The sequence below is a fragment of the Lonchura striata genome, chromosome 6 (assembly GCF_046129695.1).
Source record: "Lonchura striata isolate bLonStr1 chromosome 6, bLonStr1.mat, whole genome shotgun sequence".
NCBI classification, from domain to species: Eukaryota; Metazoa; Chordata; class Aves; order Passeriformes; family Estrildidae; genus Lonchura; species Lonchura striata.
The window spans coordinates 2,153,903-2,175,306 of NC_134608.1; the positions used below are offsets into that span (position 1 = coordinate 2,153,903).

Genomic DNA, 21,404 nt, shown 5'->3' on the forward strand with positions numbered 1-21,404 from the left:
TTCTCCATTTAGCGTCATTTTTACTCAAGAATTCTTCCAGTCCGTGACCATTCAGCACATCTGCTGTAAAATCAGTTATTTGTGATCTGGCAGCTTGGGCATCAAGAATGTAAGGATGCTTCCCAGGAAGGGCTGTTTGCAACTGGGAAAATAAAGGAAAGATGAATCAGTGGAGAGAAGGGATGGATGAAAATCAACAAATGCTGAGTCACTCTCTGGAAAAAAAGATCAAGCCCTCTGACTTGGGATCATAGGAAATAATGCAGGAAAAGGCCTTGGGAGTTCATGCAGACAATCCCCACAGCACAGCACAGGATCAAACCTCCCTGCCTCTCTTTGACTGGGATACCACGTGCCATAATGGCAAGAGAAAAGGAGAAAATGCCAGTAAATGGGGCAGTACAAGCTTGACCTGAGCAGCAGTTCTCAAAGGGAATGAGGAAAACAGGACCTGAGCCCATCTCAATTTACTTAGACTTTCAAATTAACACGTTTCCTTTTCCATCCTCTATTTTTTTCCCTCCCCTGTCCATTTCCCAGATGCTTTTCTTTTAATCTCCTCTTTCAACCTATCTGAACACCTCTGACAGTGTTCAGCGTAAGAAACCCCTCCTCACAACATCTGTCTCCTCTCTCCAGCACTGAAGCATCAACAGGCACGTGCAATCTCAGGGATTATTTATAAAAACCCTAATGCAGCTTCTGCAAACCCGAGTGAGCTCCCCGTGGTCACAGTGCCTGGCAGGGGTGGGCAGGATTCAGCTGTCTGCCACGTGAGAGAGCCAAAATTACATGTTTTCTTCTGATGCTGTAAACACAGGGAAGAGGCCAAGGGGAGGCAGTCACAGAGTGTTGGAGGAGGCACTCAGGAATTAAGTATCAGCATATCAATGGGAGCACAACAACACATGGCTTTGGTACATATCAGACGCCTGGAACTGAAAATTGGTTCGTTTTTGAGTGTTCTTCCTGCTGTCAGGAGTGAAGATCCTGCTGGCTTCTGCGAATCCAACAAAGCTGGATGGCCCTGACTGCTGTGGGCCAGAGTATAAAATGATCAGCACTTGCCCAAATCTCCTCTCGCAGATACAATCTGGGGCTCAGTTCCCTTCCCATCCTGCCAGATTTTGTCCCTCTGGTTAACTACCATATTTCCACAGTTTCATCAGATGATCTTTGAGTGCTGTGACATGTGTCTTCCAAAGAGCACTGGGCTGTGGCTTCAGAGCCAGGTTGATTCCAGCACTTGTTGGCATCACAAGTGTGGGCAAACAGTAGCTGAGGTTAAATGTGTGCACTCCCATGCTGATTCACATGGAGTGGGCAAGAGGGAACCCAGAAAGCCAAACACAGAGTGGGCTGCATGCCCAGCAGGGTGGGCAGGAGGTTGAGGGAGGGGATTATTTCCCTCTACTCTGCATTTGTGACAAACCCCACCTGCAGTGCTGCCTCCAGCTCTGGGAATATGAGAAGGATGTGGAGCTGCTGGAGCAAGTCCAGAGGAGGCCACAGAAGTGCTCTGAGGGCTGGAGTCCCTCTGCTCTGGAGCCAGGCTGGGAGAGCTGGGGGTGCTCACCTGGAGAAGGGAAGACTCCAGGCAGAGCTCAGAGCCCCTGGCAGGGCCTGGAGGGGCTCCAGGAGAGCTGGAGAGGGACTGGGGACAAGGGATGGAGGGACAGGACACAGGGAACGGCTTCATCTGGGTAAAATGGGATTTGGGGAAGGAATCCCTGGCTGTGAAGGTGGGGAGGCCTTGGCACAGAGTGCCCAGAGAAGCTGTGGCTGCCCCTGGATCCCTGGAAGTGTCCAAGGCCAGGTTAGAAAGAGCTTAGAGCAACCTGGGATAGGAAAAAGGAAAGGAAAAGGACCCCTGCCCATGACAGAGGGTGAAAAGAAATTAGGGAATGAGGGTCTCTTCCAACCAGACCATTCTGTGATTCTACATTACCAACTGTGCTGCACTTAAATCCTCCACAGAGGTGTCCAAGTCCAGCCCTTACGCTGCCTCCTTTGTGCCACATCTGCATGTGCACAGTGAGTGTCTCCTGCTGCCTGCAGGTGCTCCCTGGGGGAGCAAGGCAGCAAGGCCTGGCTGACCCCAGCCCAGGGCAGGATCCCTGTGGTGATTTTGCCCAAGTGTTCCCATGCACTCACCACACGTCCTGGTTGTGCTGGGTGCTCCCCAGCCATGGCCCCTTCTGGGTGGGTGTCCACAGGGGTGCTCAGTGCCCCAGATGAGCCAGGTGCCCTGCCCTGGGGTGGATGCCTCCAGCGTGTAGGCGCCTCCAAGTATATCCAGTGCACCCAGGTTTGGTTACTCGAGCTGTGGGTGCCCCAACCATCCCACTGCTCTGGCAGGAATAACCTGGAAGTTGGACCAGCCTGTCTGGCCATACCCCCCTGAATGGCCGCTGCTGGTGCCCCCGGTGTGGGTGCCCGCACCATCCCGGAGCCCTGGCAGGGCTAACCCTGCTGTCGGCTGCTCCGGCCCGTGCTGAGCCCCCGGTGGGTACCAGCACCCACGGCGGTGCCGCTCGCCCCGCCCGCGGGCCCCCCTGGCCGCGCGCGCCCCGAGCGTTGGAGCCGGGGCCGGCCCCGCGGGTGCGGTGGGCGGGTGTCCCGGCGGGCCGTGCCGTGCCGTGCCGGGCCGAGCCGTGCCGGGCCGGGCCGGGCCGGGCCGTGCCGCGGTGCCGCGCCGAGCGGCGGGCGGGGATGCTGCTGCCGCCGCCGCCGGCTCCCGCGCCCGCCCCGCGCCGCCGCCGCAGCCCCGCCAGACGCAGCGCGGCTCGGAGCGCGCACGGAGCCTCCCGCAGCCGCCGCCATGGCCCGGAACCGCCGGGACAGGAGCAGCTGGGGTAGGGCGGCGGCGGCAGAACCGGGGGGGAGCGGGGGGAGCGCGGACAATGCCGGGCCTGAGGCGGCCGCGGGCCGCGCCGGGGCGGGGCTGCGGCGGGAGGACGCGGGCGGGGGGCTCGGCCGGCCCGGGCGGGGCGGGGGGCTGCCCGGTGCCGAGGGGACACACGGGTGTGTTGGGACACCCCCGCGCGATCCCTGAGGGCGCTGGGGTCCGCCCGCCCCGCCAGCCTGAGGGGGACCGGGGGTGCGGGATGGGGCGCCCCTCGCTCCGCGGCCTCCTGAGGCGAGGTGTCCCCGGCTTGCGCTGGTCGCCGCCCTCGGCTTGGCTGCAGCGGGACCCCCTGGCACAGCCGGGGCCAGACAGCCCCGGCAGCTCCCGGGGAGCCTTTGGGCTGCCGCGGCTCCCTCCGGCTCGCCCTGCCAGCCCGTACCCCGGCCCTGCTGTCCCCTCAGCCCCTCACGGGGGATGCCGCCTCCGCCACCACCCCACCTCATGCGGGAGCAGGGATCCCGCTCACCCCCTTCCGCAGGCAGAACCACCAGGCCAGCCTGGCTTGTCACCCCAACAGAGGGTTTCCCCCGCTTCTGGAAGCTGTGGGATTTAGTTGTCGAGTCACCCTCCAGACAGGGCCCGTTTTAAACCCATCCCCTCCCAGCCCCTGATCCCGGGGGAGCCGGGCAGCAGTGCCGGGGAGCAGAATGGGAGGAAGTTCTGTGGATTTTTCCTGCGAGGCTTCGGTTCCCTCCGGATCCTCCAGCGGCTGCTGCTGCCCCTGGAGCCCAGGCTGGTCCCACAGGTGGGCTGCACCCAGCAAGGGGCTCCTCCACCTTCACCTGCCTGTGATGTATCGCTTCACCCACCCCCACCGACACGCTGTTCCGTAGGAAATCAGATTTTATCCAGCCAGTTCCCGTTATTTGAGGAGAGTTAATTTGCCGTTTCCTCCGGAGTCGTAATTCCGTGTGAGATCACTCACGGGTGCCGGCCGTATCCCGGCTCCTCAGGCAGAGCGGGTGAGCCGAACTGTGATGTTTAGATACACAAATTACATTCTAATTTGTGTAGATGAGCGTAGGATTTCCCATGGCAATGATTAACAGTTCGGAGGCATGCTGGAGGAAGCGTTGGGATAACGGAGCGGCTGATCCGGTGATGGGCTTTTTGGGATAGAGGGGGGGACAAAATGGGCAAAGCTCATTTGATCGGTGCCGTGTTTAGCTGTGACTTCAGGAAGGTCCTCAGATCCTTGGGTAAAGCGGAGGGAAAACTTGCCAGGGAATGTGGTGCCATTCTCAGCTTTGTCTCGCGGAGCGTGTGACAGACGTGGCAGCCCTGACTCCGTGCGTGCTGGGAATTGCACACACGTCCACACGCTGGTGTGGTGCCTTCCCCGCACATCCTGAGAGCAGGAGGAGGGAATGCAAATGATGGAAGTGGAAAAAGCATCATCCTGGGAAGTACAGCCTGCATCTCCAGCAAGGGATTTAGGCACATTTCTCAGGCTGTGCTGCTGAGCCCTGCTCCCGGGAAATGTGATGTGTCACTGATGGGATGAACTCTACCTGAGCTTCTCTGCAAGAATCTGAAAGCGTCCATGGATCCAAGTGGATCTCTGTGGGATCAGCTGCCTACTGCTGCCACCCATCCACAGCTCAAAATCATTCCCTGTATCCCATAGACATTCATCTATTCCTAGAGGATTTCCTGGCTTTTTGCCAGGCTGGTTGACATTGTGAGCAAGAAATTAAGAGAGTGAAATGCTTCAATATTTTACTAGGAAAGAAAAAGAAAAAGTTGCCTTTAATAAATTCATTTATTCTATTTATACAACAAAACCTCATTGCCTTGAAAGCTGTGTTTACATCCAGTGACTGCAGCATTGTGTGGTGACATCAGTCCATGGGGTGACTATTCCACTGCTACATTTTTCAGCTGGCAAAGGAGGAAGCTTGGGCTTTTCCTGAAACTAAGGCAGAAAGGAGAAAGTCCTTGCTTTGTTCCAAAAATGGGCTTATGGGTCATTAAAAATATTAACGCTATTTTGAAACGGATCAAACTTTGCCCTAGTTACTCAGGCCTGGAAACAGGCAGCTGCTTAGTCTAACCCTCCTTTGTTTCATAAAAATCATTTGCTTTTTTAAAGCTCACAGAGCAAATTAGGATGAGTATGTGGGATTGCCCCTGGTCATCGCTTGGGTCTCTGTCACATCCCTGGGAGCTCTGCAGGGGTGTGTGATGCATCCAAAGTAGGATTTAGCCTTGGGCTAAAGGTCAGCATCAGGTTATGCCTCATTTAAGGCTTTTCCTGAACGTGCCAAGCGGTGCATAGACCTCACAACGGCTGCCAGCTGAATGGTTGAGACAGCTGCAGATGCAAAAAAATCCCAAATAATTTCTTGCTGTGAGTAGTGGACCCTGCTTTGCCCACAATAAGGATTGTTAGTCCAAGTTCTGCTTGGCATGGTGAAGTCCAGCCAGCTCATGGAGGTTTGTAATAGATTACACTGATTTTTGTCTGAAATTCTTTGTGCTTGGCAGTTGCAGATGTTCAGCAGCCTCTGATGCAGTGAGATCCCCGCTCCCAGTCACTCCTTTAAACAGCACAGACTGGAACAAATCATGTGAAATCTCATGTTTCCTATCATGGCCAATTTTGTGTTGCAATTGGAACGGTCCATCTACCTAGAATTCAGTTTTAAAACCATAAAAGGGATTACAGAGGTTATAGATACTTCTTGGTGAAGGTTTTCAAGCTGGATATCCATCTATCTAGAATTCAGTTTTAAAACCATAAAAGGGATTACAGAGGTTATAGATACTTCTTGGTGAGGGTTTTCAAGCTGGATAGGGGATTTAGGAGAGCTCTTAAAGGGAGCCAGGAAAAGCCAAGGAATTGTTTTGAGGGGAAGGGACTCCTGCATAGGCCAGGGATCACCACTGCCTCATCTTAGACTGCACACAATGGGTTAAACTGAGAAGAAAACTAGGATTTTGGTGGGTTGTTTTTCATTTTAACCATGTTAACATCCTTTCTGCTTGTTGTTTGATTTCTGCCCTTTTATGATGGATTTTCAGTTTCCACTTCCTGGCATTTCTTTGTGACTGAATGCTGGGAACCTGACAAGTGAAAGCTGAGATGTTTCATAGAGAGGGGCCTTTACACAAAAAGCCAGAAATATTCACAACTAAATGACTGGCTTGTGAAAGAGAAAAGAAAACGAAGTGCTGGGACTTGAAAGAAGAGTTGAGTCAACATTTCAAGCTGAATGTGATTATGGAATCATGAAATGGGCAGGGACACTTTCCAGTAGATCAGGTTGCTCCAAGTTCCATCCAACCTGGCCTGGAACACTTCCAGCTTCTCTGGGCAACCTGTGCCAGGGCCTATCCACCCTCACAGGGAATTTTTCCTAATATCTCATCTAACCCTGCCCTCTGGCAGTGGGAAGCCATTCCCTGTGTCCTGTCCCCCCAGGTCCTCATCCAAAGTCGTTCCCCCATGGTTGTTGTGCAGGCAGCAGCATTGTACAGGGAATTGGAATAGCTGGGACCCACCAGATGAGCTGGAGCAAGAGCAGCCTGACTTTCTCTTTTTGGGGAAAATCCAGGATGGCCTGAGCCTGCCTGGGAGTGGTGACACGGTGCCCTTGTCCTGCCTCATGTCATGGCCATGCCACGAGTGGCTCTGGCCTTGGCTGCCTCCCTGATTCATGGGAGTGGGAAGCAGCATGTGGCGTTGGCTGTGTCTTGCTGCATTTTCCCTGCTAAGCCCATGGGTGACAAACAGCACACTAAAATGTTGTTTAGGGCCTGGGTGATGTTCAGAGGCAGCAGGCTTTGTATCAGCTCCCTGGATCACTGACTGGAACCTTCTCCAGCGGGGCAAGGAGGCTGGGGCAGGTATTGTCATGCTCTGTGAGGCACAATGTGTCCCATGGATCACTTCTGAAAGTCACTTCACTCTAGAGAGCCCCCAGCTCCTCTGCTCCTGCCAGAAACATTCCCATTTGCCATCAGGAAAAGTGAAGTGTTACAGCAGGAAAATAACTGAACACAGATCTCCCAAATGGGATGGAGGCTCTGGAGAAGGGGCTGAGTTCTGCCAAGCCCATAAAACACACTTAAAGCACTTTATATACATAAGCATTTTATGCAGAGTGTAATTACCTTTCATGTTCTGTCCTAAAATTTCAAGGCATGTTTACCAAACTTTATTTTCAGGCAATTTTAGCAACAAAAAGGTAAAAATAATATCAGAAAAAAACTAAATCCAGTACTGGTGGTGGAGATGAAGGGAGGTTGTTGCTGACAAATAGAGCAGATGAAGAAAATGTGTGGTGGGAGGGAAGAGGGAATTCTGGAGATGTGTCCCTGGAAGTGTCCAAGGCCAGGCTGGATGGGGCTTGGAGCAATCTGGGATAGTGCAAACGTTCCTGCCCTTGATAGGGGGTGGAATGAGATGTTCTTTAGGTTCCCTTCCAACCAAACCATTCTGAGATTCTGTGTTACCCTGGAGAATATGGGAAATATTTATGGGAAATATGGGAATAGGCTTAAATGTGGGAAACCGAGAGCAGGCCCAGAGTTTGCACCTGACAAACAGAGAATGGATTTTTGCTGGTGCTGTTCCAACAGTGTTTTGCCTGTGGGAGGTGTCCACCTTGCCTCTGACTCAGCCATTCCTGCTACGTGAGATGTCATGGGCAGAGCCACATAACTGTCTAACCTGACCTCAAACTTCCTGAAAAAATTCTACAAAAAACCTCCGATTTGTTTCATTCCCCAGGTAGTTGCCTGCCCGTGTCTCCAAAGCTCAGCCTTGGAATTTGACAGCAGTAGGAACTGCTCTTGCTTCAGAGCCAGCTAAGCGCTGGAGCTTCACGTAGTAGGTGTTGTAATTAAAAATTTCACATTGTACTTTGGCATTTGAGATGTTGTAACAGGCAGGTTTGGGGGCCAGTTATCATCCAGACTCTTGCTCCTGTCAGCAGTGGTTCACGTGGGAAGGTCCCAAACCACTCCTGCTATCAGCAGAATCATTCATCCCCTTGTTCCCTCTGCCAAAGGAGAAGGGGCTGAGCTGGCCACGCGGAGCTGACGCTGTGCTGCTGCCAGCTGGGTGACTCAGGGCTGGCAGGAGGAAGGTGCACTCCACATCTCCACTGCTCCAAAAAAAGCAGAGGGTGAGGATGAAGCCTGGCAGCAGCAGCCACCCTGCTCAGCTCCCTGCTCCAACCATCCCAGGCTGCAGAGCAGGGTCCCTGCCTGGAGAACATGGGAGTGCAGATTGGATTGGCAGAGGTGTTAACACAGCTGTGCAGCTCAGCTGTAGGAATTTGCCCTGGCTTTGGAGAGGACAGCTCGGGATCCCAAAGTCATTTAGGTTGGAAAAGACCTCTGAGATCATCAAGTCCCAAATACCACCTCGTTAACCAGACCGTGGCACTGAGTGCCACATCCAGTCTTTCCTTAAGCACCTTCAGAGTGGTGACTGCACCATGTCCCTGAACACTCCATTGCTATTTCCCTGCCATTCTTGATTGCTGAATGACTCCACAAGAGTTTTCTTCACCCTTTTCTGATGCCCTGCAGCTCCAGGGATTTGTCATTGATCCATCATTTCCACAGACTCATGGCAGCTGTGATTACATCCAGTCTGAGAAAGTACAGATGATTTCCTAGCTGGGCATTATAAATTCTGGCTCTGCCTTCCCCTTCCTTGCTGCATTTCCCAGCTGGAAAGGGCTAGCATAGCAAGAGAGCCTGACAGAGCTACATGTGGCATTTACCACATCCCAGTGGTTCTGGTTAGTGCATGGTGTAACATTTGGTGTTTCCCCTGCTTGAATCTGGGGTCTTCTGGTTCTGTGCACATGTTAAAAATCCCAGCAGAGGTGTGAGCAGAGTAGAGGGAAGGCTGTGTGCCTGTGAGATCAGCTGTGCCCTGGGTGCAGGAGATTCATGGAGAGAGACTTATTTACAAACTACATAGTACAAGGATAAGGGGGAATGGCTTCCCACTGTCAGAGGGCAGGGTTAGATGGGATATTTAGAAAAATTCTTCCCTGTGAAAGAGGGGAGGCACAGGGTGTCCAGAGAAGCTGTGTCTGCCCCTGGATCCCTGGAAGTGTCCAAGGCCAGGTTGGACAGAGGGCTTGGAGCAGCCTGGGACAGTGGGAGGTGTTACTTGTGTAAGGGTTGAAACTGGCTGGGCATTAAGATCCCTTCCGACCCAAACAATGTTGGGATTCTGTGACACAGCAAGGTGTGGTGGATGTCTGTATGTGGTTAAACCCAGCTCGGGAGGATTGCTGAGCTGCTGGCCAGGCTCAGCTCTTTGGCTGCATCCTTTGTGCAGAACCAGCGCGGGTTATTGCTGGGCACCACCCTGCTCTGACTCCCCAGTGCACACGCATTGCTTCCACCCTTTATTCCCCATTTTTCCCTGCTTGGATGGATCAGATGCCGAGCTCTGCGCCAGCCTGTGGTGAAGAGGAGGAGAGGAGAGAATTCCTGGTGCATGCTCGGAGCTCCCCGCCCCTCCCAGCCTCCTCTGAGCCCCGCTGATCATCCTGCCTGCCTTGTGGCACAGGGAGTTCAGCACAGCCACAGAGAGCAGAGCTCGTGTGCCAGCAGCAGCCAGGCTGAACGTGCCCAGTGCAGGGGAGATGCTCGGGGAGGGGTGGCTGTGTTCCCCAGAGCTGTTGTGGAGGGCAGATAAGCTTCCTGCAAACTGCAGCTCTTTGGAGAGCGTCCAGAGGGATGGGGGCTGACTGCAGGCTCTGTTCAGGGCTTGGCTCGTGGTGCTGTTGGTGGCAGTGTGATATGTTTGGGATGGAAACTCTAGAAAAGACCCACACAGATGTCACTGCTGGTCAAACTGGTCCCCTGAGAGCTGCTGATAAGCAGTTTGACACAGATACTCTGTTCCAAGGAACAAACAAGTTCAAACTTCCCATCAAACCTCGATTTTCTCTCCTTGGTATTTGTTTTCCCTGCAGTAACTTGGTTTGAACGCCCTCAGAGTGGCAGCACTACATGACATTGGTGTTTTTGTGAGTGTGACATCTGAGCTGGGGCTGTTTTGCCCAGAGAAGAGAAAACTCCAGGGGGACCTCACCGTGGCCTTCCAGTACTTGGAAGTGGCTTATAAAAAAGGAGAGTGACTTCATACATGGGTAGATAGTGATAGGACAAGGGGAAATTGGTTTAAACTAAAAAAGGAGACATTAGATTGGATATGAGGAGAAAACTCTTCCCTGGGAGGGTGGGGAGGCCCTGGCACAGGGTGCCCAGAGCAGCTGGGGCTGCCCCTGGATCCCTGGCAGTGTCCAAGGCCAGGCTGGACAGGGCTTGGAACACCCTGGGATAGTGGAAGGTGTCCCTGCCCATGGCAGGAGGTGGAACAAGATGATTTTTAAGGTCCCTTCTAACCCTCAGACTATTCTGAGATTGTGATTTCAGTGGGAGAACGGAGCCCAGGCTGCAGTCCCTGCTTTCCACAGGATCCAGGAGAGCCTGAGAGCTGGGCTGGCAAATTGGCTTCCTCAGGTTCTGGTCAGGCAGTGTTTGCACAGATGATGAGACATGGTGGCATTTCATTCTCTGGAAGGAAATGGATTTATTGTGCAGGCTCACATGAGGACAAGGCTGATTCCTTTGTGGCATTTGTCAGCATTTCTGTGACCTGTTCTTCCATGGCCAAGGGAGAACAGGTTTTAGCAAGCACTCACCAAACATTGCATAGTTAGTGGCATGTAATTAACTCTTAGAGAAGAATAAATTAAGTAAATTACTTTAGACATGTTTGTCAGTCTACACACAGGCACAATGTGAAATAATGCTTTTTCAATTTAATTAACTTAGTCCAAAGCAAGTCTTAGACCAGTTAAAGAATTCTTTGCTTTTTTTATGTTGTCTGACAGCCCAGAAAGTACAAAGGCAAATCCTGCTCTCCTTCCCCTTCCCACTTGCAATGGCCATATGGAACAGAGACGTGGCTTCCACCCCGCTGCAGAGCCATGGGAATGAGCTGTTATGGAATGGGGAAAAGGGGCCGGATCCTGGGAATTTCTGAATGAGCAGCTGGAGAATTGACGTCATTGCAGAGCCGAGAGAAAGGAGGAGTCAGCTCAGAAAAGGAGTGAAAACAAGAGTGTGTTTAGGAAAGCTGAGCTCTCCTTCCTTTCCTTTTTGGCTGGATGAGTTTTTGCCACTGCCAGGTACAGCTTCCTTCAAGGCAAAGAACTCATTTATGGCCAGGACAACCAGTTAAAATCATTGACTGCCAGTAGTGTGCAGCCATTTTATGAAATAATCCCTGGCTCTGCGGTGGGGCAGATAATCTAATAAACAGAGCCTGAACGTTTCATCACATGGAAATATGAATATAAATATGAAAAAGATAGTTTTGTCTGCAGATGGCCTACATGAAAGAAGCAGAGATAGGGATGAAATTAGTTCTGAGACCTGCTTAATATAATTTCTCTTTCCTGTTGTCTCCAAGAACTGGGGAATCAATATATCCTGCTCATAATGCTTTGTGTTGTGCAAACAGCCTGGTTTTCCTGGGATGTCCCCTAGGAGACCATGGCCACTTCTGTGTCTGGAGACATTTTCCCAAAATCTCTTTGTGTCTGCTTAAAAAAAACTACTCTCCTTCAGATTATGATGATTTGAAGGGACAAAACAATCCCTTCTCCTCTGCACTGGTTGTTGGCTCAGCTGCTGGAAAGAGCAGAGAGGGAAGAAGGTGTGGAAGATCCCATCTGGCACCAGGAGAGGGGATCTGGCAGCAGGTGTCCCTGTGGCAGGGGATGGCAGGGGACTCTCCTCAGCCCCCTGTCCTGGTGCTTGGATCCTTGCCCAGGACTGGGATGTCCATTCAGTTCTCTGGGCCGGGAGCATCCAAGGATTTGTGCCCATCCTGGTACCCACTGCTAGTGCAGGATGAGTAAAGACATAAATCATGGAATCCCAAAATGGATTGGGTTGGGAGGGACCTCAAAGCTCATCCAGTCCCACCCCTGCCATGGCAGGGACACCTTCCACTGTCCCAGGCTGCTCCAAGCCCTGTCCAACCTGGCCTTGGGCACTGCCAGGGATCCAGGGGCAGCCCCAGCTGCTCTGGGCACCCTGTGCCAGGGCCTCCCCACCCTCCCAGGGAACAATCCCTTCCTAAAATCGAATTAAATCTCTCCTCTTTTAGTTTGAAGCCATTCCCTGGGTCCTGTCCCTCCATCCCTTATCCCCAGTCCCTCCCCAGCTCCCCTGGAGCCCCTTCAGGCCCTGCAAGGGGCTCTGAGCTCTCCCTGGATGCTTTTCTACTCCCAGCTCTCCCAGCCTGGCTCCAAAGCAGAGGGATTCCAGCCAAAGTGCTGGTCCCATTTTCCTCTGTCTCTGTGCCTGAGGTGGGATTTGTCTGGTCTGGGAAGGTGGCACAGCTGTTAGAGATAGAAATATTTAAGTTTAATTTGACTTACAAATCTTTTCCTGCCCCCACCATGAGTCACATCCTATCCAAGGATCTCTCTACTGTCCTTTCTGTGCAGCTGGAAGAAGAAAATAAAAATAGGACTTGGCTTAGCTGAGCAGGGCTTTGGGAAACACCACAAGAGACGAGGTATTTCCTATCCTTTATGTGGCCCTTGCAGCTTGGCAGTGCTTAAATAGAGCACAGGAGCCTGTGGCCCTTTGGCACCTGGCTATCCTTACCTGTTGGGAATTCCTCAATACTGGAAAAGATGTTTGGTGCTTGGCAATGTGTGCCTGGATCCTGACTCCATGGATTTGAAATCCTGACTCCATGGATTTGAAATTAGAAGGACTTTTTTTTTTTTTTTTCCTGGAGGCCCCTGTGCAGTGACACAGTACTCAGATTTTACTGCTGCAGTCTGGTGGAGAATCTGCTTTTCACACCATTTGGGACTTTTGTTTAGTTAAAAAACCTCCAAGCAATGGAAAGAAAAGATCTTTGTCTTTCAGCTGTGAGCAAAGAAAGCTCATAGTATATGTCCAAGAGCCACCAGAAATCCCCTGGCAACCAGGCCTAATGATCCTGGTACTTCCTTGCAGGATCTTAGGAAATCACAAAAGTGCTGCTGTTATTTAAAATATGGAGTTACTGCTGGAGGCTTCTTTATAGAGAGGCCCAGAATGGGCAAATCCTATTCCTCTTGATACTTAAAACTTCTCTTTTAATGTGTGCACACACAGTCCTTGTGCTTTGAAACAGCTCAAACTGGGTCCCCAAGGTCAGGAGCTGAAACAGAGACTGGGGAGGTTTAACTTGAGGCAAAACTTGGGAAAGTTACAGCCCGAGCCAGCAAACTGGGAAGTTTTTGTTGGAATGTGGGGGGAACTTTCCATCTCACGCTCCTTGCCCTGCTGGCAGGGAGGTTTCACGTGGCTGTAGGTGAGCTGACTGCCACGTTAATCACCTTCAGCATCTCTTCCCTGTGCTGGAACTTTTGGAAAGACCAGCAAAGGAAAATTACTGCAGCCAGCCTGCTCTTTGCAAATCCCAGGGCTGCAGGTCTTAAAATGCATCTGGTTCCTGTGAGACCCTCCTGTGTGATCCCTCCACAGCCCAGGCAGCAGCTCCACAGGGAACTTTGCCATTTCCAAGTGGGAAAGTGGGTGGGCAGTGCTTGTGCTCTGTGTGTGCTTCCCACTTGGGAGCAGCAAAGTGGCTTTTATCAGGATGGGCTTGTGTCTGCATGGCCTAATTCCTGCTGGGAGTGTCCTGGGGGGATGCTGATGGCAGGAACAGCAGATTGCACTTGGAGCATCAGCTCAGGCTGCAGATGGAGCAGGAATGTGTTGCTACAGGAGCAGCAGTGGCACGGGATACACAAAGGCAGCATCCTTTGATAGAGCTGTGAGACCCTTGGACACCTCAGCTGGAGAGCTGCTTCTGTTTTTGAGTCAGCATTCAGGAAGGACCTGGTGGGGAGTGTCCAGAGGAGAGCAGATCCCTAGATAATGTGGTAGAAGGGATGATGAGAAGGCTTGGATTTCTCTTTTCCAGCTGAGAAAGGGCCAGGGGAGGTGTTATGGCAGGCACTGCTTGTGTAGGAAGTTGCAGGGATCCGTTTTCCATGCAGGATAAAATCTAATGGATGTGTTTTACCAAGGGAGATTCAGCAGGGAATGCTCTGCCTGTGTGGAGCGTGAGGTCAGACGACCCCAAAAGAAGCATGGAGTCTCCACTGGGATGTCTGAGGCCAGGTGCAGCAGATCTGCTGTGGATGATGCCATTTTGGGATGGATATTTGAGTTTTTGGATCTCTCAGCACCCTGTCCAGCCCCGCTGTCGCTGACTCCTCACTGTGCAGAGGAAGGCACCAAACCCCTCTCGTTTTCCCTGTTCTCACAGGTAGTTTTGCAGACAAGACTTACGAGTGGAGCTCCGAGGAGGAGGAGTCTGTGAGGAAGGCAGGGCCAGTGCAGGTCCTCATTGTCAAAGATGACCACTCCTTCGAGCTGGACGAAGCCGCCCTGAACCGCATCCTCCTCTCCGAGGCTGTCAGAGACAAGGAGGTGGTGGCTGTGTCCGTGGCTGGAGCTTTTAGGAAAGGAAAATCATTCCTGATGGACTTCATGCTGCGGTACATGTACAACAAGGTAAGGCTGCAGCTCAGGGGGCCCTTCCCACGGCTGCTGTTCTTCATGGATGAGCTGGGCAGGATTTGGTGCTTTAGGAATGCTCAAGGCTCTCATGAGTGTGGGCTGCACAAAATAAAGCAGAGCAGATCCCAGGCAGAGGTTTCTCATGGACTCTTAGTTTTGGATCTGTAATGTTCACATCTTCTGCCCTGAATCACAGAATCATTTGGGCTGGAAAATCCCTGTAAGATCATTGAATCCAGCTGCTAACCCAGCATCACCTTATTCACCATATCCTCAGGTGTCCTTATTCACCATATCCTCAGGTGTCTTTTGAACACTTCCATGGATGGGGATTCCACCACTGCCCAGGGCAGCCTGTTGCAATGTGTGACCACCCTTCCAGTGAGAAAAAATTTCCTAATATCCAACCCAAACCTTCCTTGGTTTAACTTCAGATTGTTTCCTCATTTCCTGCTGCTTTTTCCCTGAAAGCAGAACCCGATTCCCACTTGGCTGTCCCCTCCTGTCAGGAGTTGTGCAGAGCCACAGGTCCCCCCTGAGCCTCCTTTTCTCCAGGCTGAGCCCCTTCCCAGCTCCCTCAGCCCCTCCTGGTGCTCCAGACCCTTCCCAGGACATGCTCCAGCCCCTCAATGCCTTTGCTGTGAGGAGCCCAAAACTGAGCCCAGGATTTGAGGTGCCTTGATCATAAAAGGAAGGAAAATCTTCCATTTTGAGGTTCCTAACCTCTTACCCTTTTTGACACCTCCAGCAACTCCTTCTGTTCCTCCCTGCAGGAGGCAGTGGACTGGGTTGGGGATTACAACGAGCCCCTGACTGGTTTCTCCTGGAGGGGCGGCTCCGAGCGGGAGACCACCGGGATTCAGATCTGGAGCGAGGTGTTCCTGGTGGACAAGCCCGATGGCACCAAGGTGTGTGTGTGTCTCTGCTGCTGCCAGCTCATTTTCCAGCTTTTGAGACTCTCCTGCCTTGTCTTAGGTGGTTGTGTAAGTTTAGGGGAGGTTTTCAATACCATGCCTCTATTTTAGTAAGTGAGGGAAGTGATATAAAAATATTTTTTTTAAATAATGGAATTTTGATAATAATTTTTGACGTGTATTTCACAGAGATGAGGGGTGGAATGTGGTGGTTTTGCACAGGAGGCATTTATGGAAATTATGTAAAAACTTGCGTGTAATTGACAGTCTGTAGAAGACTGTCACAGACCACTGGGAAGTTGTACACACCACAAAAAATACAAGTTAAAGATGGGTTTAACAAAGTGAGGTGATGTGATGTCCAAGTGTCCCTGATACAGTTCTCTAAGTGTCCCTCAATTCTGGGCATCCTAGAGTTTATCTCTGTACTATTCCCAGAAATCTTGAATCTCATGTCCTTGCAAACTCATTCTCTTGTAGAGTAGAAGTTCTAAAGTGGAGTTTCTTCATTCAGAGTTGTCACAGTGGATTTGGAGCATCCTGCAAATTCAGCTGATAGCCAGGAATATTTTTATTTATCTGCACTTCAACGCAGAGCATGGCACCCAAGTGACACTGAGGCATTCAGGGTGTCATTCCTAACGCTGGCTGAATGTGTTTGGGTTCAGAAGGTGCAGTTAGTGTTTGGTTTCTGGTGCAGCCTCAGGCAGAGCCTCCTCTGCACTGCCAGCAGTGTCTGAGGAGCAGAGCAGTTCCCTCACTGCCTTGCAGAGCGTTCATTTTGCTGCCTGCTGGAGTCACCCTGCTGTCAGGAGTGGCTGGGGATGAGCTTTTCCTTTGTCCCCCACCAGTGCAGAGGCTGAGGCAGAAGCAGTGAGACCCCAGCACAGCGAGCAGCTGCCATTCCCAGCTGCCATTCTGCTGCTGCTGGGGGTGCTGACGGAGCTTTGTGCCCCGCAGGTCGCGGTGCTGCTGATGGACACCCAGGGCACCTTTGACAGCCAGTCCACCCTCAGGGACTCGGCCACCGTGTTTGCCCTCAGCACCATGATCAGCTCCATCCAGGTAAGAAACCTCTGGGCTGGAGGAGTTCATCCCCAGGAGCTACAGAGCCTGAAGGGTTTCCCTTCTACCACTTGTGCCAGCACCACCTGGGACCTTGCCCGTGTCCCCATGGGGTTGTTGTAGGTTTTAGCCACACCAACCACGTGTTAGCCCCGAGGACAGGCTGTTCTGAGTGATCTGAAGTTGTTTTCTATTTTATTTTTTATTTACATGCAGGTTTATAACTTGTCCCAGAATGTGCAGGAGGATGATCTGCAGCACTTGCAGGTAAGAGAAGCTTTGGGGTAACCTAACTGTGGCTGTTTAAAAGGGACTGGAGTGACAGGACCACAGGGAATGGCTTCCACTCCTGGAGGGCAGGCTTAGATGGAATGTTGGGAAGGAATTTCTGCCTGTGAGGCACTGGCACAGGTTTCCCACAGAAGCTGTGACTGCCTCATCCCTGGAAGTGTCCAAGGCCATCTTGGATGACGGTTGAAGCAACCTTAGATAGTGGAAGGTGTCCCTGCCCATAGCAGGGGTTTGGAACTGGTGGGATTTCAGGTACCTCCCAACCCCAACCACCCTGGGATTTTGTTCTGTGATTGTGAATTATCAGCCTGGATGTTGCCATCTGGTGCTGGCTCAGTACAGGTGACCCTCTAAGGGTGATTCCAGCCCTGAATGTTGGAGACAAGCAGCTAATGGGATTTTTGTGACACAGGTGTCCTGCCTATTTCCTGGAATTACATCCTGCTTTCTCTTCTGTTCAGTTGATTGATTGGTTGATTAATTAGGTAGGTTTTTCCAGGAGCTTAAGGAAAGGAAAGAAAAGCAAAAGTCCAGCTGAAAAAATCAGCATTTGAATACTTCTGAATTATCTCAGTCCATAAATATTATTAACAATAACACTTCTTTAACACTGAATTTATTCAGTGTAGTTCTGATCTTTCAGTTTGGATTTGAAGCCATGACTGCTTAACAAGTTGACCCATTTTTAGGCATCTGTGAAACACATTATTGTGAATCAGTTAGAAATTAGAGTGCAGAGAGACTGGATAGTCTTCAAATCTTGCTGCTAGGCTGATTTTGGAGTCTTTGCACAGCAGGGGTTTGCAGGGAAAGTATTTACTTCTGAATTAATTTCCATTCCTTCCTGGAGTGTTTAGAGGGAGCAGGGCTCCAGCAGCCCCCTGGAGCATGAGAAGTTTTGGGTTGGTTTGAAACCAGCAGCAAGCAGCTGATCTGAGCTGTTTTCCACAGATTTGGCAGCCAAAAGCTCCAGGCTGGGATCTCTCACATGAGAGCTCAGCAGGGTGATGATGGTTCCACAACAGCTCCCTGTGCCTCTGGGGTGTGAGCTGGGATCCCAGAGCCACTTTTTGTCCAGCTCTGCACGTGGTGCTGGTAGTCCCCACCCATAAATATCCCTTACTGCTCCAGAGAATCAGAGAATTCCCTCCAGGGACCCACAGGGATCATTGATCCAGCTCCTGGTCCTGCCCAGACCCACAACAATCCCACCCTGGGCATCCCTGGCAGCGCTGTCCAAAGGCTCCTGGAGCTCTGGCAGCCTCGGGAATGTCACCATCCATTCCCTGGGGAGTCTGGGCAGTGCCAGCATCCTCTGAGGGAAGAACCTTTCCTGAAATCCCTGCCCTGGCTCAGCTCCAGCCTTTCTCTGGGTCCTGTCCCTGTCACAGGGAGCAGAGCTCAGTGCTGGTGCCCTTGTGTCCCACAGCGCCTGCAGTGACAAACTCACTGCCCTGTCCTTTCCTTCTCCTTCCAGCTTTTCACCGAGTACGGCCGGCTGGCCATGGAGGAGACATTCCAGAAGCCTTTCCAGGTGAGTGCGAGGATCCTGGCCAGCTCGTTTGTCCCGCTGGCTTCACCACGAGGTGTCACTGCAGTTTGCAGCACAGGGGGAGATGGGAGTGCCTGGGCTCAGCTGCTCCAAGCTTTGTGCTTCCTTGTCCAAGTACATCCAACATCCCTCTCTCTCTCCTCTCTCAACCCTTGCCTTCCCAAGAGCTCTGCCCTGTCCTGCCAGGCTTGGAAAACAGCTGGTTTTGCAGCAGGTTTGTCACTCTGTAGTCAGGAGCTCTGCCCAACCTTTGTTCTGAGAGGTTTGAACTCACCTGCCCTGGGAATCCCTGCTCCTGGCAAAATGAAAGGATAAGGATTAGCAGAACCGTGGGAAAACTTGGTGTAAGTGAGGTTTTAACTTCAAATTAGGGACATCTGTTCATCCTTCTGCTCCCCAACCTGTGAAAAGCTGGTGTTAAAAAAAATGGAGAGCATTGGGTGCTCACAGTAGGTGAGGTTGGTTCCTGTTTTTAGAGACACAGGAGTGTTTTGATTAGGTTGGGTGAGGGTTTGTGAACTTCCTAAAGTAAAAGCCAGCAGAGAACAAAGCATGCTGTAAAAATCCAAAGAGTAATTGGGAATGAGTGACAGCTATTTTACATTTGCTTTCCCACATCAAAAGAGAATTGTTGTCCTGGAAGGACTAAGGGATTTATAAGGTGCCTGTGGTCAGGAAGTGGAAATAAAATTTAAAGGTTAAAAATGACAACAAATGGACAAATTAAGATTTTTTAAGGTGTATTAGATTCTGCTGTGGGCTGGTGACTGATAAATAGTAAAACTAAAAATATGTGTAATAAAAATATATGACAGGCAAGAGGTTGAAGAACATTGTAACATGGTACAGCAAAAAGCCAGACATTAAATAAATATTCCTGCTCCTTATTTAAAGACTGTGGGGATAATGTAGCCAAATATTCCAGTGAAACTGAGATACTTCCTACTCCATTAGTGAAAAGGAGGCTGTGAGGGGAGACTTAAACATGCTTAAATCATTAGGGCTGGATAATAGGCTCTGATTTTCCCAAACACTGTAATTGCTGTGGAGTCACAGTTTGTGGATGGTGAGTCTTGTCAATCCCATTATCAGTTTTTGAAAGACCACGGGCTGGGTTGATAAAGGTAACTCTCACCATGATCCGTTGCCTTCTGTCAGCCTTATCTCTCCAGGATGCTGATTGAAAGCAAATGAAGTCATCATTGTGTGGTTTAATCCATAGTTAATGGATTAAAAACTCATTAACTGATAGATGCCAGAGCACGCTGAACTAATTGTAACTAATTGTAGGGAATCATCATCCTTCAGAAGTGTTTCCTTGGGATCCCCCCAGGCTCTCCCTGATTCAATGTCATCTTCATTAATGATCAGGGAGAAATTATCAAACGATGCTGGGAACCTTTGTGGGTGTGACAAATGTGGCAGAGGGGTCAGTGGTGCTGTGGCCAGGTGAGAAATGATCTCCTGTCTGCACCCAGCATGGGCTGCTTCCTGCAGAACATGTTTTAAATGTGAGAGTGTTGATTAGAAAGCAGCAAAAGTGAGGGTGGGGAGGCCCTGGCAGAGTTTTCCCAGAGAAGCTGTGGCTGCCCCTGGATCCCTGGCAGTGTCCAAGACCAGGCTGGACAAGGTTAGGAGCAACCTGGGATGGTGGAAATGTCCCTGCTCATGGCACTGGATGAGCTTTAAGGTCCCTTCCAACCCAAACTGCCCTGGGGTCCTGGAATTCTCCAGGTGTGATGGTGAATAAACTGCAGTGCCATTGATCCTGCTGGGAGGGAAGTGAGACTTGGCAGTGGAAAATTCACATTTCCCTTTGTCTCCCTCCTCTCCTTGCACTGAGGAGCCCCTGCCAGAGGCTGGCCTGAACGTGGAGCCTTCACAAAGGCAGTGGTAAACACAGCCTGTCTGGAAAAATTTAACTTCAGAACAAAAATAATAATTCCCAATTCAAGGCGTGCATAATGTTTTTGTGGAAAAGTCCTAAACGGGGCATGTCTCTCAAGCATCTCATGGTGGCTGAGAACAGCATGTCCTGAACCAGCTCACTGGGTGCAGTCACTGTGGCTTCTCCTGCAATTCAAAAAGGCCAACTCACTGTTCTCTCCTTTTTTTTAAAGTTTTTCTGATGTTTTATGGAAGAGAAATAGCAGGAATATTTCCCCTCCCTCCATTAGATTTTTGTTCTAAACACAGATAAATTTTAGGGGAATTCCAATGAAATTTATTCCTCTTGCTGACCTGCTTATCCATGTTCCTGAGAGGAACCCTGGCACCTCTGCCAGGCCCTTCTGGGCTTTGGCATTCAGGACTTACCTCTCCAGACTCTTTATTTCTTACATGGGATGTTGTACAGATGAGGCAGTTGAGACCTGATTTTTTTTCTGAAAACCTCTTTTATTTTTTTAAAGATTCAAAGTTGACCGTTCTGGTATTTATTTATTTATTGCCCAGGAACTTTGAATGCCTCAATAAAGATTACAAAAGCCAATGATTTCTTATTCACCCTCATTCCTCTGCATCTGTTTCTCATTAAAAGTCTGTCTGGAAGGCTGCCTAGTGAAAAAGGCTGAAAAAATGAGCCTGTAGAATTCCCATAGGATGGAACTAAATGTGGCTGGAATTAGGGAGCTTGCTGCCTTTGTCCTGGTTAGCAGCAATCCCTTTTCTTGGGCAGTTTAGATGATTGATGTTGTTCTCCCAGCCAGGGACTCAAACTGTGCAGCAGTTTGGGGGGTGGGACAGTGGAGTGGTCTCAGTCCCTGCAGACTGGGACCTCTTTTTTCCACCAGGAAAGGTGGGAGATGCTGCTGGAGCTGAGAAAAGACTCGGGGACAGGTTTTGGTGTGGTGTGAAATGAGGGTGAGGGTGCAGGGGGTGCTCAGCCCCTGCTGTGGGCTCTGAGCAGCAGGTCCCTGACCCCACTGTTGTGTGTTTTGCAGTCCCTGATATTCCTTGTCCGTGACTGGAGCTTCCCTTATGAATTCTCCTATGGATCTGATGGTGGTGCAAGATTTTTGGAGAAGAGGCTGAAGGTATGTTTTGCCTGCTCTTGGTTCTGGATAGTGGAAGTGCCCCTACCCATGGCAGGGAT

At 50.9% G+C, this 21,404-nt stretch overlaps 1 protein-coding gene across 2 annotated transcripts in view; it reads left to right on the forward strand.

Annotated features, from left to right (window-relative positions):
* The first annotated feature begins 2,746 nt into the window (after positions 1-2,746).
* Positions 2,747-21,404, forward strand: part of ATL1 (atlastin GTPase 1) — a 29,918-nt gene continuing 11,260 nt past the window's right edge. For both annotated transcript variants that reach the window (XM_077783875.1, XM_077783876.1), the window contains exons 1-7: positions 2,747-2,855; positions 14,235-14,482; positions 15,262-15,396; positions 16,363-16,467; positions 16,684-16,734; positions 18,236-18,292; positions 21,253-21,345. In XM_077783875.1, the coding sequence (XP_077640001.1) occupies positions 2,822-2,855; positions 14,235-14,482; positions 15,262-15,396; positions 16,363-16,467; positions 16,684-16,734; positions 18,236-18,292; positions 21,253-21,345 (723 nt within the window). In that variant the 5' untranslated portion in view covers positions 2,747-2,821. The remainder of the gene's footprint in view (positions 2,856-14,234; positions 14,483-15,261; positions 15,397-16,362; positions 16,468-16,683; positions 16,735-18,235; positions 18,293-21,252; positions 21,346-21,404) is intronic.